This window comes from Mesoplodon mirus (genome assembly GCF_964341445.2).
Source record: "Mesoplodon mirus genome assembly, chromosome: 11".
Taxonomy (NCBI): Eukaryota; Metazoa; Chordata; class Mammalia; order Artiodactyla; family Ziphiidae; genus Mesoplodon; species Mesoplodon mirus.
The window spans coordinates 8,150,557-8,166,131 of NC_138987.1; the positions used below are offsets into that span (position 1 = coordinate 8,150,557).

General features: G+C 33.5%; 2 protein-coding genes across 12 annotated transcripts in view; one reads left to right on the forward strand and one right to left on the reverse strand.

Annotated features, from left to right (window-relative positions):
- ACSS3 (acyl-CoA synthetase short chain family member 3) overlaps positions 1 to 9,487 on the forward strand; it is a 155,552-nt gene extending 146,065 nt beyond the window's left edge. For 3 of the 5 annotated variants that reach the window (XM_082636670.1, XM_082636671.1, XM_082636672.1), the window contains 3 exons: positions 616 to 715; positions 801 to 976; positions 1,808 to 4,630. In XM_082636670.1, coding sequence (XP_082492796.1) covers positions 616 to 715; positions 801 to 976; positions 1,808 to 1,876 — 345 coding nt within the window. In that variant the 3' untranslated portion in view covers positions 1,877 to 4,630. Of the gene's footprint in view, positions 1 to 615; positions 716 to 800; positions 977 to 1,807; positions 4,631 to 9,363 lie in introns of those variants that run through there. The other 2 variants (XR_014295379.1, XM_082636674.1) reach the window with 2 other exon arrangements.
- The window catches only part of PPFIA2 (PTPRF interacting protein alpha 2), a 389,170-nt gene continuing 378,297 nt past the window's right edge, over positions 4,703 to 15,575 (reverse strand). For 4 of the 7 annotated variants that reach the window (XM_082636669.1, XM_082636667.1, XM_082636666.1 and 1 more), the window contains 3 exons: positions 15,283 to 15,351; positions 9,383 to 9,542; positions 4,703 to 8,195 (listed from right to left, as the gene is read on the reverse strand). In XM_082636669.1, coding sequence (XP_082492795.1) covers positions 8,137 to 8,195; positions 9,383 to 9,542; positions 15,283 to 15,351 — 288 coding nt within the window. In that variant the 3' untranslated portion in view covers positions 4,703 to 8,136. The remainder of the gene's footprint in view (positions 8,196 to 9,382; positions 9,543 to 15,282; positions 15,352 to 15,575) is intronic. The other 3 variants (XM_082636668.1, XM_082636665.1, XM_082636663.1) reach the window with 2 other exon arrangements.

Sequence of the window (15,575 nt, forward strand, 5' to 3'; positions counted from 1 at the left end):
CTGTTCATTGCTCAGTAACAGAGGTGGAAATAAAATCGCCATTTATTTTTTTAAATTTTATTTACTTATTGGCTGTGCCATGTGGCATGTGGGATCTTAGTTCCCCAACCAGGGATCACACCCGTGCCCGCTGCAGTGGAAGTGCAGAGTCTTAACCACTGGACCGCCAGGGAAGTCCCAAATCACTGTTTATTGATGGGGCTGCCTTGGGTTCCTCTGGAAGGTGTCCTCATGGTAGCCAGCACTGAAGCCAAAACACCATGAGGCCATCTGTTTTCCGAGGCTCATTGCAATTTGTTCCCAAGTGGTATCACTGCATAGTTTCCCAGACTTCATTAATAAACAATTGAGATGAAGAAATCATTCCCTTACTTTCCAAGTAAGCTAAGCAGTTTGTCTTAATTGCTTAGTCAGCCTTTACTGAGTGACCACCTGGGGATCCTAACCAATCATCTCAGTAATAGGGATGTGAATGGTGAACTGGCAGTAATTTTCACAGAGGCAGGTATGGGTTTTTAAGTTATCTGACGTGTACTATTTTCTCCAATTGAAATGATAAATTTTGCATATATATGTGTATAGATATTCTAAATGAATGCTTTTTTAAAATTACAGTCTGTCCTTTCCCATGGCACTGTGGCCGACTGCGCTGTTGTTGGCAAGGAAGACCCTTTGAAGGGTCATGTCCCGTTAGCACTCTGCGTGCTGAAAAGAGGTGAGAGGTCTTTCTCCTCCCCGACCGCTGGGGCCCTGAATGATTAAAATTAATTCAGAGCTTACCATCTGAACTTTCTCCCTAGATATAAATATAACAGAGGAACAAGTCTTAGAAGAAATTGTGAAACATGTTAGACAGAGCATTGGCCCCGTGGCTGCTTTTCGAAAAGCGGTGTTTGTGAAACAGTTACCCAAAACCAGATCTGGCAAAATTCCCCGCTCAGCTCTGTATGCCCTTGTCAATGGCAAGCCATATAAGGTAAATTATCAAGGATGTTGAGTGCTTGGTTTTGAAATGTTTTCCCCCACTTCTTTGGTGTCAACTAAGATCTTTAAATGGTTCTCAAGCATGAATTATATCCCTAAAAAACACATAACAGTACTTTTTTTTTTCAATATTATGGGGGAAATTGCATAGCCATTCTCTCTGTAGGAACGAGGGTTTTGGAGAGAAACACAGATTAATTAAGACCATATACTTTTGATTATAAGAACCAAAAGTATGTGAAAATATTTTACTGTTAGTAAATATGTCAAATTCAAACTTGTGGAAACTCAATCTTATTAAATTAAGGATAAATTTTCCTTCATTGCTGTCATTAGTGACTAATAGAGGCTGGCTATAGATATTTTGAAAATTCTAATTGATACATATGCTCATTATTTTTCCTGTTTTGAGTGAAAATTATTTTAGGTAATTTAGGCTGATTCAAGCATATGCATTCTTCTAATTTTTGTTCATATTATACATGCACAAATATATGTATTTTTAATCATCAAGATCTAATAAAAAGTGATACAACAGTAAGGAGTGGTTGTATGGGCAAATGCCAAAAAAAAATTCTTTCTATAGATGCTCATTGAAAGGCCCATAAAAGAAAGTACCATCTAGGACCAATAGTTTTGCTAACTGAACAGTTTATTTTACTATACATTTTAAAATAGTGAGTTCAAAGTTCCCTGTTTTTGAACCTTTCCATATGAGTATGATAAGATAATGGGGAATATAAGATTGCATATAATTGTTTAATTGTATAGAATGGAAGGGGTTCAATGAAGCACCTTCATCTGGCTCTAATTTTCTCTCCAGGTATCTCCTACAATTGAAGACCCCAGCATTTTTGGGCACATAGAAGAAATGCTGAAGCAGGCATTATGACTTTTTTTTTTTTTCTTTTTTTGTCACTTTTCTAATTGGAGTTAGTTTTTGGAATTATTTCCCAGAAATAAATATTTAAATAGAAATTACATGCAAACTAAAATGTAAATTGTAGAGCTTGGTCTGAAAACAATGCACGTGAAAACTAGTAAAAAGCCTTCTGTTTGATTAGCCCAATTAGCACTGTTACTGGTTACCTGTAACATTGCTCATTATAGATTTTCCAGAACTTTAAGAAAAATATATCTGACATAATGATTTATAAAAATTGTACCCCCCCAAAAAAACATTTTAATTGAAAGTGACACTAATATCGAGCCACTTGCTGAAATTAGGACTCTACAGCTTTGACCCAAGACCTAAAACTCAAGTGAAGTCAGAAAACAATTATAATTTTCTTATAGAAATTCTGAATATTTTCTAATATTCTTGAGATGCCCACATGCATGGTTATTTTAAATGGAATGGATGAAATGGGAAGTTTTAGGTAATCATCTAGACATGATTTTCTAGGTAGGAGAATCTGTCTAGTCACATATTTCTTGAGGGAAGGCTGGGTACCAACCAAGTTACAGCTCTCTTCAATCCTTTGTTACTTAGTCAAGGGAAATCACAGGCTGGCAGAGAGCCTAGAGGTCAATTAATCCAATCTCTTTGTCATGGAGATGAGGGCTCTTTGGAGCCCCTCCTCTTGTCTCAGGTTCTTAGTTGTATACTTCTTAATGATTCCAGCTTCTTTTGGAAACAAGGAAATGTGTAGAAATGGGGAAACTGGCAAGGAAAGCTCTTAAGGAAGAAATGTAAAAGTTTTTACATTAGCTAAAAACCGGGAGGAGTTTTAAGAGAAACCAAAAATCCAGATTTTGTGTGAAATCTCTAATTTTTAAATAACTCACTAAAAAAAAATGGTCATATCCAAAGCACATCTTTCCATTTAAACTTCTGTAAAACTATTGAGCATTAAAAAAATACTGAAAATTAGTCTTTGTTAATAAGCATGTGATAATGTGCCAATTAACCAGAGTAGGTAGATATAGATAATTACATATTTGGTTTACTTAGGGTGCTACATGAGATCAGTTATCAAAGAATACATTTAAACTCAAAAAATACCATAACCATGTCTTTGACGGTTCTTAAAGTATTCCTCAGTCCATCAGGAACATTATTTTTAAGAGCAACTGTCTTAACATATAGTCTGGTAACATATCACGAAATATATATGAGAGATAATAGACAAGAGCTTATTGTTTGTTTCTTAAAAATTGCTTACAACTTGTATAAAAACATTCTGAAAATGTTAGGATTTTTTGGACTGTAGCCTATAAAATAAATGGCTTCTCAAAGTAAATTGTTATTTGCTAAAATTGGCCTTTTGATTGTTACACCTGAAAAAATATTCATCTAACTCTTCCCTTTAATTATTTTAGTAGACTGAGTTAAACTAATTAGATATTCAACTTATAATTTGAAGCTGTTGGGTTCCTTAATCTGTCTCTTCTCTTGAGTACATTTTATCTTATCACAACTGTAATCTTACACTTTTTAATGTCTTAGAATTAAGATGTATTATTTTTTCATATAAAATTCAGTTAATTTGAAACGGCAAATTCTTTAGCCGAATGTGTATCACAGTTGATCTGCAAGGTATGAACCCAGGCATATACAAGAATTGTGTTAACGATTGCATCTTTGATCCTCATGCACATTTTTCGCGGTAATCAATCTGAGAGACACTTCAGCGAGCAGGCTTGGGTTATTTTCCTGTTGCGTGGGATTGGAAAACAGTGCACAAGACCGGGTAAGTGGTGTTTTCTTGTATCTGGTTAAGGAAAGTGATCTCCTTTGCAGGGTCAGAGAAAGTACTGTTCCTCTCACAAGACTGAATGTGGGGCAAGAAAGATACAGTCATCAGATTGCTTAAATTTTGGAAGGAAAAAAAGGAATTTTCTATGTTAATATTTACCATAAGTTACTTTCACTCAATAGTACTTAAAATATTTTGAATTAAATGTCTTTAAAAATAATATCATGTTACTAAAAAATGTAATTTGCTGAAATAAATTCTGCATGATCTTCTTTTGATAGTTGCATAGAATATTTTTACTGTAAGGTATTAAAATTAAAATGTAAATATTTTCTTTTAAGATCTATAGAAAAGTACCAATTAATTGATCTGTTTTGCCTGTGAAAATGTACTAAGTATATACAAATGAGAACTGCTTTACATTTAAAAGCAGTTTTATTTATAGAAAAGTATATTTGTAAAGGCTCTGATTATTAAAAATATGAAAATTCATAATGTTGATAGTTAAAAGGAAGAAAACCAAGGTTCTAAGCTTAATCCATTAAATGGGTTTTAGAATCTGGCAAAATGATCTTATACATCGAAGAATATTTTATGGTTTTTGAGGCAAGTAACTGGATCTTTTATATCCCTGTATGTTAGAGTCTATTTTAAATGGTTAATATCTCTTATTAGGTGATCTCTTAAAGGGGAAAAACTTTACGCAATTAAGTTGTGCAGAACCGTAGATACAAATCTAGTTTGTTGTATTATGATACCATAGTTTCTATATTATATTTCATTTCTGTAAGTCAAGATCCCCATATTCAGATGAACTTAAAAAGCTCTTTCCCATTGTTTCTAATCAGGCAAATTTTTAGAAAATTTAAAATCACTTTCATAAGCAAGTTTAGTGCTCCCTCTTGTGGCAGACTCACTTTTGAAGATAAAAGATTGATCACTAAAAAGAATGATTTTCATTATAGTTTAAGTAAAATTTTAAACTATATGTGACTAGAAAACAAAGCTTAAACAGAGAACTGGAAGTATTTTTGTTTATTGACAATGGAGAGGGTTTCTGTTACCATTACCTTTTGAGTGAATCTGTTAAACAAAAATCGACATCAAAACAAATGTAATGTACGTGCAAACATAGCAAATTAAATACAAAAAAGGAATTACTAATGACAGGTCTTGCTGTTAATAAGATCAAGCAGCAGAAAATCAGCAGTTAGATAAATGGTATTCTTAAATAGATTTTACTTTGAAATCTCCCATATAAACAAAGAATAAACAACAGTAACACCACCAAATAAAGCCACAGGGAAGAGATTATTATTCTATACTTTTATACACTATATATGTTAATCATTCTGTCTTTATTTCCTCTGATAAGACTGACTTCAGGGAAGTCGCAACAAGGCCTTCTCGGCTAAAAGCATATAACGTTAGACATGAGTCTGGCTAATGCCCTATTACATTGACAAAAGGGAAAGGTTTCTGGGGTTTTGCTTTTTCCAGTGGAAATGACCTCAGACTCTGCAGTGGTTGACATTCACTGAACAGGGCTGGCTGGGGGTTCAAGGTATTTGGATGAACATGTGGTTCTTAGTAAAGAAGTTTTTTTATTTTTTCCCCTTGGTCCACAGGTAATAAGAAGAGATTTTTTTTTCTTTATAAATTTTTTTAAATAATTGACTCTTGTAAACAGTTTGGCTTTGTTTTGTATTGAAAAGGAGATCGAGCCATCACAGTGCTATTTCTAAAGATATAGGACATCCCTGATTTCCTTTAAAGGTCTATTTTTGGCTCCAGTTCCAGGTTAAATCATTCTTTTTTACATGATCAGAGGCAGGTTTTCAGCTTTAAGGATAGACAGACTTGAAGGAGAAACATGTGGAAGCATGAAACATGCTTCCAGGAAACATATCAATTTGTTACAATTCAAAAACTGTAAAAATGGTGGAATGGTAAAATACAAACAGTACTTGGAATTGTCAAATGTTTGCACTCAAGACTCCATGAACCATATATTTTATTTTTTAAAAAATCATATTTATATCCATTTACATAAGACTTACACATTTAAAAAGAAATGCATACACAGTAATACATAAATGCCAAGTATATTACAATAAAACATGAAAAAACAAGTGGCTCCATTTCATAAAAGCATCTATCTGTTGTACAGAATTTATGATGTGGATGATGCTTATTACTCAAATGACTTAAGCATTTTCTTACAATTGTAGTAAACTAATCAAACTTAATATCTGACTGACTCCCCCTAAAATCACATTTTCAGCTTAATAAACCATTAGTTGTGATTATTTCCTTAGAATTCAGTCTTCACAAAGGTTTTCACTGCTTATCTTCTTAGATGGTAGTGCACTTTAGGTAGAGTAGACTGAAAAGACGACATCTAAAATATGTAATGGACAGCATTAGTTTACTGAAAGATCCCAGATTGGAAAATCTCCCTCTGTGACTCTTGGTGCACCTCCATGCATCCTGCCCACTTTTGTCCTAAGGGTAGGATATCATCTCAGGTCTAACCAATGGCTGTATGTAATTAATATTTGCTCCTCTCTAATTTTGTGCAGGCGAGGTTCATAAATAAGATTTGCTCAACTTTGTAGAAAGTATGGCAGTAATATAAACAAAGGTAGTCACAGAAAACCTCAGCAGTCCTTTTGAAAAGCGTACAGCTTGCTCATTAATAAATTGAGTTGAGTTGACCTATTCCATGGAATAGATCTGTATTCTAACTCATATATTTTAGAGCTCTTCAAAAGAGACCTTTGTTTAATTGTGACAAAAACATAATGATAATCAGTAACATATAAAGAATCTGGGTTAGTGATGTGGCATCACTGATTCTTTCCAGTCATAATATACTTAGGAAAAGATCACAATTACTATCCCGACACAAGAGATAAATGATATGTTCTGAATTGTGTTAATAATAAAAATGCTAATGTTTCCTCACAGTAGAAATTGGTTGTTCCAGATTAACTTATTGGAAATAAATACCTTTATCCCATTTAATGGTAAAAACTAGGAAATATGAACTAGAATGCCAAGCACAAAATATAGATTACAAATAGTTAAAGAGTAATTCTACCCATCAGTCAAGAGCTAAGAAGCAAGCACTACTCAACATATTAAGTAGTCATTTGTAAATTAGTGAAGTATTCTAATTCTAGTTCCTGGTAAATTATCATGTTATGTGTAGAAACTATTACAAACAGTATTTTGTAAAGCCTGTTATTTAGCCAAATTATTACAAATTTTAGATCATGCCTAATAAGATGCCAAATTGTATACCATAATTAAATTTTTAATGTTAGGGTTTTACATTCTGAAATTAAATCTCTTATCTGAAAGCTTTTTGTTTTATCATCAGCAGCTTCAAATAGTGACCCAAATAAGGCAGCATATCAGCTCCTATATTAGGCCCCCAAAGACCATCAGTAAATTGTGTGGAGCTTTTAGTTCAAGGCAATGAATAAACAGCACAAGATGAGCTGTTCCTCTCCCCATCCCTGTGCACATATTTGGTTCTAAATATTGCTCTAAAAAGTGTTTCTCCAAAATTTTAATTCATCGTAAATGGTAGAATATTTTGGTAAAGCACAGTTGTAGACTAAAAAATGTCTATGAGTTCTTGACATTTATTTTCTATGAAAACACAGTTTTACTAAGACCGGTTTCCAATAAAACTCCATTTTCATATGGATTTGGAAAGTAGATTCCATCAACTAGTATTTCTCGAAGTACAAATGCCTTATATCTTATGATTATATAGGATGGTTTTCTGTCCTGTCCGCCATTGTTATAATGTTATTTCACTGGGTTTCTATCTGCTATAAACCCCAGATACTTAAAATTCCTATACGTTTTCAACAATTATTAATCACATCGATGAAAAACAACATACCAGAAGTTCAGATTTTTCCGTTATACTTTTGTTTTTAATGTGCAGTCACCTCCAAATCATTTTCCTGATTCTGCCACTGTTTTACTCTGGGTACCTACTAGAATACCATTTGCCTATTTCAACTTCCCCTATATAAAATACTCACTTAAAAGTGTATTATTCTGTAAGTGCCAAACTCTCATCAGTAAAATCCTATATGCATCAATATAAAGTGCTACGAAAAAGTAGAAACCAGTGTAGTAGCAACCCATTGATGTGTAATAAGATAGTGACAGGCCTCCAACAGATGGGCCTTAAACCATAGCAGACAGATGGTGATAGGAAATCCTAGATTTAAGAGTTACAATATAAAGAACCTTTCCACTCTCTAGCAATTCAAAGGGGTTATCTCACTTCTGTACTGCTAGGCCACAATGAAGAGTATCGTGTATATATACTAGTCTATGTAGGTTCCATTTTTTTTGGTGGTTTGTTTTTTGTCAGCCAAGGAAAACTACTCACAGCAAGTCAGTGCTGCCTCCTTTGAGTGGCTTGTCAACATGAGTATGTGCGAACAGTGGAGTTGTCTAACCTCTGCAGTCTTGATGAAGGAACTGCAAACGGAGAAAAGGGCTTTAGAGGGACTTGGATGACTTGAGTACAAAATTTCAGATGAGAAAGATTTATTTTCCCTGCATAAAGGGATCTGAACATATTAATAGACCTTCTTTCTCTCAGATAGAAGCCACTCATATTCCTTTTCTCAAGACAAGCTACTAAAGAAAATTTATTCCAATGTGATTCACCTGAGCTTTCAAGTTGTGTATTCCTCCTTAGATGAAATCTGTTAACAAGAACAGTTCCCCTGGGTGCTCCTGTTTTTGAAGCAAAGATTGCTCTTGGAGAATTCAGTATGATGGATTGTCTTCCCCTCCAATACTGAAAAGCTTCTATACTCATTTTAATCATGTTAAATTGCTCATGAATTTTGTTAATGTGTTCCATAATAGTAACAACTTAGAAGAAATATAGATCAAAGATCATGGTTTATAATGGAACTTATTTTAAGGGCCATGATAACTATCACCTTGACAAGAAATAATAATTCTAGGTGATTGTCTCAATAAAGAGAGTGGGACTTTTTTGTTTAATGCTTACCAGACAGACATAACTTTGTGACTACAACTTCAAATTTGTCTCTCCTCCAGAATGGCTGTCTTCCTTTGTGAAGTATATAACACAAGTCTAATGTCCACAGAAGGAAATACTAATTGGGAAATTACTGTCGGTTTTGTGTTTGTTTAATTCTCTTCTCATGTTGTGCTTGTTTATTTAAGGCCTTCTGCCTTGGTCATAGATGAGAATATCTGATGCGTCTGAGTTTTTAAGATGAAATAGAAAACTTGCAATATTCAAGCATGTAGGGTGACAGTGGAGTTAATTTCCATTTATTAAGGACCTTTAGTCCAAATCCATCCTCTAAACAAATTATTTACTTGGTGACTAGAAGAGTAAAGAAACACAAATCATGCAGATGTTTTTCTTCCTAGATGTGGACATTAGCCAAAATTGTCCTTTTTAGGATATTTTAAATTATTTTTAAAATATGAATAAAGTGCCATGAGTTCATGCATTAGCAGCTTACAAAAGAGTATGGTCTGATGAAAGCAAAGTAAACTTCAAGCAGAGCAAACCAACTTAAGAAAAGAATCAATTCTAGAAAGCTATGCAAGATCAGAGAATGATAGCATTTGCTAAACAAGCTTTTTACTTTATAAGCAGAAATGCAAAACTACTGTACCATCCGTTGTCATTTTCCTTGACTGCCCCGATGTTGTGGTTAACCTAAATCCAGCCGGTAATGTTTCTGAGGACCCAGGCATCATGCTGATTCCATGTACTTCACGGGGAGGAAACTGCCTTCTCCAGGTCGACCCACGCCTGAAATTCTTGTCATCGCTCTGCCAGTACAGAGATACAACTTGATGTAATGAAAACAAGTAAACTAGTCCAGGTGCTTAAAACATGTAACACTGATTATTTACATCCAGTCTATAAAGTATACATATGGAATATTATACTTTATTTCAAGGGTTATATTGATTCCAAAATGAGAATGCAGGATATGTGAAATAGAAATGTTTTTATTAAAAAGTTCATATGATTTCGAATCTAAAACATATATGAAAGTAAAATCTTAAAAAATTTAAAATAAAACCCCAAAGTTTTTCCAAAAAGAATATTGGGTATACTTTGTTGCACTTCATGCCAACTGTTTTTATGTTATGAGATGATATACTTAGTTGAATAAGTATTGGGTAAACACTATTTGATTCACACACTTGATTAATTCATGAATTTTGCTTTTATGTATACAAGATATGTGTTATGGGAAATCTATATTTGATACAGCCTGTCTCATATGGGATACGATAATTTATATTCTGTGTAAGAAACTAAATTTGTCATTTGCTAGATTTCAGCTGATACAGAATTAACTTGTAGTTTGTTGAAAAACCTATGCAAATGGTCACCTTCCTTTTAATACATGTGCTCATTAGATGCCACTAAAAGCATAATGTAACTCTGGTTGCTGTTTTACAATGTAATTCTTGTTGCTGATTCTATTGTATCTTAATTGCATAAAATCTTCCCTCTCTGTGCATACACGTTGTACCTGCAGACAAACAATTATTTTCTCTGAATTGGTAAGCAACAGTATGTAATTTACCATTTGACTGATATTCTTTGTTTCTAATCTAAGGAAAATATTAATCATTCTACATAGACCTTATCTTCTTATATCACTAAGTTTTTCATCTAAGGAAGGACTGTCTACTCCCTAAAATTATAGTTAAATATGTGTGGTTGACTCTGTTAGCTCAGGTGACTTCATTTGGGCATAGAGAATATAGATAGATATTCAGCCTAAATTATTGTTATAAATAAGAAACACTATAAAGTATTCTTCATCATAGACTACTAATTTAAGTAGCATACAAGGTTAATCTGGGGAAAATAAAATCATTTATGTAATTACATTTATCCATTTTTCTTTTAGAATCCTTATTATTAATATATAAATTTTGTTTAGATTTGATAGCCATTTTACACTTTAAGAGATTTCTGCTACTCTTCTCAGCTGCTGCATTTTACTTTGCCTTAGACCTCCAAATGTTTATAAATGGAAAAAAGAAGCAGAATTTCACAGTTGTGGCCTCTCTGACTTCTTGAATCTTGGAGAAGTTGTTGCATGAACATAAATTTTCTTCAGTCCTATAAAACATTACATTACATTGTAGGAATATACAGCTCCTATAATGTGTGAGATAAGGGCTCACACATATGCCAGTAAGTTGGGAATTTAAATCATGATTCCTTAACTTCTTTCAACATAGTGTTACTGCAGAAAGTTAATGGGAACTATAAGCAACAACATCATAGGAAAAGAGGAGAGGAGAGGAGAGGAGATTGAAAGATATGCTCTCAACTGAGGATATCCTCTGTAGCAGCACATGAACACTTCTCAAATCATTTCAGTGGAATCTAAATGCGATCAGCCCCAGAAACAAGTCTATTCTGGCTCCAGCTAAGTTGTTTAGATATTTTTGTTCACAATCAAAAAACAAAACCAAAATCAAACAAAGAAACAAAAAACTGAGACAAAAGTGACTAGAGGGTTTGAATGATAAAATCGTGCTTTTTTAGTAATAAAAAGAGGCAGCATATTTTAAAGGCAGATAATAACATTCCATTTAGGCCTTTCAACTTGCTCATTACTTTTAAGCAACACTAGAACCCACATAGACTTGTGTCTCTGACTGGACCTCTACTTCAGGTCAGTCTGCATTTTAGAATCTAATGATATGGCAGATCTTTAATAATTTTTATTAAAATTTTTCCAACTTTTAAGTAAGGATAATAATTGTATTTAAAAGTGTGTATGTATTTATGCAGACTATCTTTGATTAAACAAGAATAAGGATTAAAAGCAGATACAAACTACTATATATAAAATACATAAACAACAAGGCTATACTGTACAACACAGGAACCTATATTCAATATCCTGTAATAAACCATAATGGATATAAAAAGAAATGAAATTGAGTTATTTGTAGTGAGGTGGATGGACCTAGAGTCTGTCATACAGAGTGAAGTAAGTCAGAGAAAAACAAATACTGTATGCTAACACATATATATGGAGTCTAAAAAAAAAAAAAATGGCCATGAAGAACCTAGGGGCAAGGAGGGAATAAAGATGCAGACCTACTAGAGAATGGCCTTTGTGACCACCTAGAGGGGTGGGATAGGGAGGGTGGGAGGGAGGGAGATGAAAGAGGGAAGAGATATGGGGATATGTGTATATGTATAACTGATTCACTTTGTTATAAAGCAGAAACTAACACACCATTGTAAAGCAATTATACTCCAATAAAGATGTTAAAAAAAGGAAAGACTCATCAAATGACTCATCAAATAGAGGATATCAATAGAGAGACAGAAAGTATACACATATATAATGTATTATATATATGATATATATATTATATATATACAGAGAAAGAGAGCGAGAATCTAATGGAAATTCTGGAATTGAAATGTGAAATAACAAATTAAAAATTCACTAGAGGGGGCTTCCCTGGTGGCGCAGTGGTTGAGAATCTGCCTGCCAATGCAGGGGACACAGGTTCGAGCCCTGGTCTGGGAAGATCCCACATGCCACGGAGCAACTAGGCCCGTGAGCCACAACTACTGAGCCTGCGCAACTGGAGCCCGTGCTCTGCAACAAGAGAGGCCGCGATAGTGAGAGGCCTGTGCACCACGATGAAGAGCGGCCCCCCGCTCGCTGCAACTAGAGAAAGCCCTCGCACAGAAACGAAGATCCAACACAGCCAAAAATAAATAAATAAAAGCCATTTCTAAAAAAAAAAATTCACTAGAGAGGTTCAGTAGCATCTTTGAGCTGGAAGAATAAAGAATCAGCAAACTTGAAGATACAGCAATTGAGATTATTCAGTCTAAAGAACAGAAAGAAAAAAAGAGTGAAGAAAAATGAACAGAGCCTCAGATACCCATGGAACATCTTTGAACACACAATATACACTTAATGGGAATTCCAGAAGAGGAGTGAATTAGGCAGAAAAACATATTTGAAGAAATAATAGTCCAAAAATTCAAAAATTTGATGAAAAACATTAATTTACACATCCAAAGTCCAAGTAGACATCATAGTAAAACTTAAAGCGAAAATCTTGAACACGAGAGAAATTGACGTATCATACAAGGGAACCACAATAAAATTAACAGCTAATTTTGTATCAGAAACAATGGAGGCCAGAAGGAATGAGATGGCATATTCAAAGTGCTGAAAGAAAAAAATCCTGTCAATCAAGAAGTCTTTGTCCAATAAAAGTATCCTTCAACAATGAAGGTGAAATAAAGACACTCCCAGACAAACAAAGAGTGAGAATTTGTTGCTAACAGGCCTGCCTTATAAAAAATACTAAAGGAAGTTCTTCAGGGTAAAAGGAAACGACACCTGACAGTAAACTGAATCCACATGAAGAAATAAAGAGCAAAAGGCAATTATATAGGTAAATACAAAGACACTATAAACATTTTTTTCTCTTGTATTCTCTTAACTGAGTTAAAAAACAATTGTCAGGTTTATAACATAAAGAGGGAATAGAGTTATACTGGAGAAAGGAAAGGACACCAGACAGTAACTTGAATCCACAGAAGAAAATGAAAAGAACCAGAAATGATAAATATGTGGTTTAATATTTAAAATTCTATAAATATATTTTTTCTCCTCTTAAATTTTTAAAGACATATGAAACAATAATTATAACACTATTATTGGATTTATAACACATATGGATGTAATATATATGACAATAATAGCACAACGGGTAAGGGAGGGAATTGAGCTATATTGGAGTGAAGTTTTGATAATTTATTAGAATTGAGTTAGTATTAATCTGAAGTATATTGTGATAAATTACATATAATCTCTAGAACAAACAGACTAGTAACTCAAAAATATAATAAACCACAAAGGAATTAAAATGTACATTAGAAAAGTATTTAACACAAAAGAAGACAGTAAAGGAAGAACAGAAGCACAACGAGAACAAAAGACATGAAGCATATAGAAAAAAATAAAATTGCACAGAGAAATCCAACCATATCAATAATTACTCTAAATATAAATAACTTAAACATTCAGACTAAATGTGAATGACTTAAAACATTATCACACCAGATTAAAAAAACAAGATTCAATTATACACTCCCTACAAGAGACATTTTAGATGCATAGCCACAAATAGGTTGAAAGCAAAAGAATGAAAAAATATACACCATGCAAACAGTAACCACAAGTGAGGTAAAATGTCTATACCAATATTAAATAAAATAGACTTTAAGACCAAGAAATATACTAAAGACAGATATTTTATAATGATAAAAGGGTCAATTCATCAAAATGATATAATTATGTGCACCTAACAACAGAGTCCCAAAATACATGAAACAACGCCTGACAGAACTGAAGGGAGAAATAGAGAATTCCACAATAGTAGCTAGAAAGACAACCTACTGAATAGGAGAAAATATTTGCAAATGATATGACTGATAAGGGGTTAATATCCAAAATATATAAATAGCTCATATAACTCGACAACAAAAAGAAACAACCCAATTAAAAAATGGGCAGAAGACGTGAATAGGCATTTTTCCAAAGGGGACATTCAGATGGTCAGCAGACTTGTGAAAAGATGCTCAACATCATTAATCATCAGAGAAATGCAAATTAATACCATAATGAGATATCACTTCACACCTGTCAGAATGGCTGTCATCAAAAAGAACACAAATAAGAAATGCTGGAGGGGATGCGGCAAAAAGGGAACCCTTGTACACTGTTGGTGGGAACGTAAATTGCTGCAGCCATTGTGGAAATCAGTATGGAGGTTTCTCAAAAAACTAAAAGTAGAACTACCACGTGACCCAGCAATTCCACTCCTCAGTATATATCCGAAAAAAATGAAAACACTAATTCGAAAAGATACATGCACCCCAATGTTCATAGCAGCTTTATTTACAATTGCCAAGATATGGAAGCAACCTAAGTGTTCATCAATAGATGAATGGATAAAAAAGATGTTGCATGTATATATACTATGGAATACTAAGCCATAAAAAAGAATGAAATTTTGCCATTTGCAGCAACATGGATGGACTCGGAGGGTATTATGCTAAGTGAAATAAGTCAGAGAAAGACAAATACTATATGATATCACTTATATGTGAAATTAAAAAAAAAAAGCAAACTAGTGAATATAACAAAAAAAGAAACAGATTCACAGATATAGCGAACAAACTAGTGGTTACCAGTGGGGTGAGGGAAGAGTGGAGGGGTAAAATAGGGTTGGGGCTTAAGAGGTACAATCTATAATGTATAAAATAAGCTACAAGGATATGTTGAACAACATGGGGAATATAGCCAATTTTTTATAATAATTATAAATGGAGTATAACCTTTAAAAATTGACAATCACTATGTTGTACACTATAACATATAATATTGTATATCAACTATACTTCAATAAAAAAATTTTTGAATTAAAAAAAATTTTAAGTGTACTTGTACTGTCCCAGGTCCCTTTTGAATGACAATGACAGACAAAGACTTACTTCATCCAGTCGCCGTTCAGTTCCCAGAGCCAGGAGGTTATTGTATTCCCTTTCGAGAATCTGCCTTGCCTGTCGAGATCAGATTAGAGTTAACATCATTGAAGTCACCTTTTACTTGAAAAATCATAGCGATTATATTTACCTGAGAAAACATTCCAATAACCTGTTTTATTTACAGGGGTCTCATTTTTTTCATCCTCTATATCTATAAGCCATTGTAAATTTTAACTATAAACACAAGGAAGGGCAATTTTCTTTAGTCTGTGGACAGTAGAGACAGCCTCACATAAACA